Here is a 4,103-nt window from a genome sequence, read left to right as displayed (position 1 = left end):
GAGACGATTGTCATGTAAGGTCAAGCAGAAAGGCCTGTTTGGAAAATCATTAAGACAGTGCAGTATCTACAGGTGCAAGCTGTCGGGGACAGCCAAGTATTAATGAAAGGGTCTCTGTATAGGGGATGCAGACTAATCAAGGCCAAACCATCCGATAAGTTGTAAACAGGGTCTTAGAAACATACACAAGGACACACACACACACAGGGTCTTAGAAACATACACAAGGACACACACACACACATGGTCTTAGAAACATACACAAGGACACACACACACACAGGGTCTTAGAAACTTACACAAGGACACACACACACACACAGGGTCTTAAAAACATACACGAGGACACACACACAAATACAGGGTCTTAGAAACAAGGACACACATCTGCTCTCAAGCCACCATTGCTATGCAGCGGACTAGCATTTTATATATAATAAAGTTTTAGAAATGTTTCGAAATAAGGCCTGTGGCGTGGTAGTTATCATACATAATTGCTTCCGCATTCGATTCTGTTCTATAATGCACGTATATGTCGTCTCCGTATAGGCTTTAGACCCATTCTATCTATATGTCTGTCGCTATTCCTCTGCTGACAGCGAAAAATAACGGACTACAAAGCAAGTCACTTATCTAGCTAGCTAGCTAATGCATCACCAATTTCACAGGCGGTGCCTTCCTGAGCAGGAGCTAGCTTTACCTTACCTATCATGTATCACAAGTGTTCTCACAACAACCAAGCAGTTAACTTAAGTAAATGCATCGATTACCCAATGATTTGATAGCCACAATCTGTTGAAAAAATGTAAATCAGATATTTTAAGTGCTACAGCTGTAACATTAGGAAGAACTTCGGGGTGTAAGTAAAGAGGTGTCTGTAACCATGGGTACCACTCTAGAGTCCCACATGCTGTTTGAGGCAAGCTACACGATGTATGGATAGGCTAGTCTGGTTTAGCATATTGGTAACAACATCTTTATTTTTACGAGACAAGACAACAGGTGGTTACAAAAGACCGACTGATAACTACATTTTAACTTACCAAACGGTTCGCCTAAGTTTTCTCCTGGCATTGTTTCGTTCACACCTTATTTTCCCCGATTTTGCGAAAACCCATTTATTTTTCCATAGGGATGTATTCTTTGGAATGAGGAAGTGTTAACATTCTAACACTAAAACTACAAACTTTCGGTCGAATTCAACACTCTATAAAGATATAGGTTATTATCAGAGGATTTCTAGACAGGCTCTGTTATTATATAAGCTATTTATATTGTATAAACTATTTGTAACACGGACACAGCCACCGTTTAGTGAACTGGTAACCATGGTAACGGGAATTTGTTTTCCTCCACAGTTGTTTCTTCTTTGCCAACTGATGTAAGGAAACTTGTATTGGTGCGGAAACTCATTTTAGCCTGATTTCTGTACTGCAGCGATAACAATTGGAGAAACTGCTTGTTTAATTGCACAGGACGTGGTCGATTCAATCTGTTTCTCTGCTGGTGTTCATTGTGGCCTGTTTATTAAAACAGCGGTAAGACTAATTTAAGACTGATTTAAAATAGACCAAGTAACGTCAGGTATTTGATATCGCCTTGTCTCCAGCAGTCAGTGTATCTATGTCGTATATTAACGTAATCAAATACAGTTATTTGTTTTCTGGTGGCGTTGCTAAGGTTTAAATGGTTGTACAGGATGACTAAATTGGCTGTAATGTGAGAAGCGAAGTGTAATAGCAGCATGTAGCTACAGATCATTAAAATGTTTGACATGTTTTCTCATTCTCATTTGTAGTTCCACGTTGGTGGAATGAACTACCTAGCACTACCAGAGCAGGGGCGTCCCTCTCTACCTTTAAGAAGCTTTTGAAGACCGCTTCCCGTCCTAAGTGGCACTTCGACTTATATTTCTTATGTAAAGTAGTATTTATTGTTACACCAGGTTCTATTGCTCGTAGCTTGACTATTCTCTCCCTTGTACGTCGATTTGGACAAAAGCGTCTGCTAAATGACTAAATGTAAATGTAATATAGTTTTATAAATGGACCTGCAGCCTACTGATAGTGCATGGCTATTGGTTACCATAAATGGGCCATTAACTCGTGTATACTATACTATGTGCGTATTCACACCTCAAAGTCCGGATCCAAGGTCCGATCCAAGGTTCATGTTTTTGTTACACTGTGTAGGCCTACACTTGATTTGGTTAGTTTGAGTTTCACAATGCATTTTTTTCTAGCGTGCTGGAAAAACTGCATGTCACATGATTTTTTTGTTGGACCAAATTCCAATTAAATACTTCGTCTCCTCGCCCCATGTGCTACTACGGCCCACATCGAAACGTTAGTGGAGCGTCTTCCATGACATATACTTTGAGATAAACTTAATTGATTCTGGTGATAATTTAGTTTATTGTCAGACACAATTTTAATTGTGGTGATAGTGAACTGCAATGAATATGTCGTTTGTAACGAAATGATAAGGAACTACCTATGACCCTATACGTATAGTCGATGGGAACTACAATAAATATGTCGCATAGGTGGCGTCATTAGTTTGCGCGCCTCACCAAAATGATCAAAATGCCGATTTCTCTTGCATACCGCGTGGTGTTAACCATAATTATTCTCATTTTATTTCAGACACAAGACTGAATAGATAGCTTAGCCTAATTATTGGCAAAACATTATATACAAAACATTAGGTGTAACTGACTACTGTAGTATATTTCATGACATTTGTGATGTCCAGAGGACACACTCTGCCTCTGACTGTGCCACTTGACCCTAGGCTAAGCATACGCCGGCAGCTGCCTGATTTGACCCTATAGGCTGTATGTCTGTAGATGCAGGCTTGGTTATAAGCCATCTCAGCATCTGAAAACTTTGTGTCCTTGCCTTTGCTCCTGACAACAGGGAAAATCTCAGCATTCTGTATCTGCTTAAATAGTTTCTGCACTGCTAGACTCTATAGACTGGGATTGCTTTAACACTCTATAGACTGGGATTGCTCTAACACTCTACAGACTGGGATTGCTCTAAGACTTTTGTGATTGGGTTGTTTCAGCTCCAAGTCATGTCTAACACCGAGAAGGTTCTCATCACTGAGACGGATGGATCCACAGCGCTCAAGAACGCCACCTTCACAGACCCCTACGAAAATGCTGTCAGATACATGGAGAAACACAACATATTACAGATGTTTCAGGTAACACATACATACACACACACACACACACACACACACACTGATAAATATCAGTAACAAACTGCTTAATGTCAGAACAGTAGCTGATGGGATGTTTCACCAATGACAGGAAATAGCTGAGAAGCTGGTGTTCGACCGACCAAGAGACCCACTGCAGGCCATGCTGGAACAGGTACAGATACTGTCTGTCTGTCTGTCTGTCTGTCTGTCTGTCTGTCTGTCTGTCTGTCTGCCTGTCTGTCTGACTGATAGGCTGGAACAGGTACAGATGCTGTCTGTCTGTCTGTCTGTCTGACTGATAGGCTGGAACAGGTACAGATGCTGTCTGTCTGTCTGTCTGTCTGTCTGACCGACAGGCTGGAACAGTTACAGTTACATGCCGGAACAGGTACTGTCTGTCTGCCTGCCTGTCTGTCTGACCGACAGGCTGACTGATATAGAGACAGACTGACTGCTTGTCTCATTGGTGTGAGCTTTGTTTTAAAGGTTCAAAGGAAGATCAAGGACCGGGAGGAGTCAAGGAAATCTGAATGAAAAGGAGGTTTTGAAAAATCGAAATAAATGAAAACAATAAGCAATTTCTTCCTCTATCTATTCATATTATCAATGATGATATGGTTAACAAATATAATTCCCTGTAATGATTGAAGCCATAATTTGAAAGATGGACAAAGAAAGGGCCATGGAGAGAGAGAGAGAGAGAGAGAGAGAGAGAGAGAGAGAGAGATGTGGTAGAAAGTACAGATTGATTGACCAATACACTCCATAATATACCTTGCCTTCTTTATTATCTATTAAACAGATTTATTAACACAAACAGCAGCCACTTATAGATGAGTGACCAGTTATAACTTGATAAACATATTTAAAAGGTTAAAATGGCTGTTTTGTTT

At 40.5% G+C, this 4,103-nt stretch overlaps 1 protein-coding gene across 2 annotated transcripts; it reads left to right on the top strand.

The window, feature by feature from the left end:
- Positions 1-303: 303 nt before the first annotated feature.
- On the top strand, positions 304-3,788 carry LOC122132585 (testis-specific expressed protein 55-like). 2 transcript variants are annotated; one of them, XM_042707255.1, is made up of 4 exons: positions 304-1,538; positions 3,070-3,210; positions 3,320-3,382; positions 3,697-3,788. In XM_042707255.1, the coding sequence occupies exons 2-4, from the start codon at positions 3,079-3,081 to the stop codon at positions 3,742-3,744; spliced, it is 243 nt and encodes an 80-aa protein (XP_042563189.1). In that variant the 5' UTR covers positions 304-1,538; positions 3,070-3,078; the 3' UTR covers positions 3,745-3,788. The 2 variants fall into 2 exon arrangements, with proteins under 2 accessions (XP_042563189.1, XP_042563188.1); XM_042707254.1 differs by lacking the exon at positions 304-1,538 and adding an exon at positions 1,965-2,345.
- The last annotated feature ends 315 nt before the right edge of the window (positions 3,789-4,103 follow it).

This window comes from Clupea harengus, unplaced genomic scaffold (assembly GCF_900700415.2).
Source record: "Clupea harengus unplaced genomic scaffold, Ch_v2.0.2, whole genome shotgun sequence".
Classification (NCBI taxonomy): domain Eukaryota; kingdom Metazoa; phylum Chordata; class Actinopteri; order Clupeiformes; family Clupeidae; genus Clupea; species Clupea harengus.
This window is presented reverse-complemented; position numbering and strand designations above follow the sequence as displayed.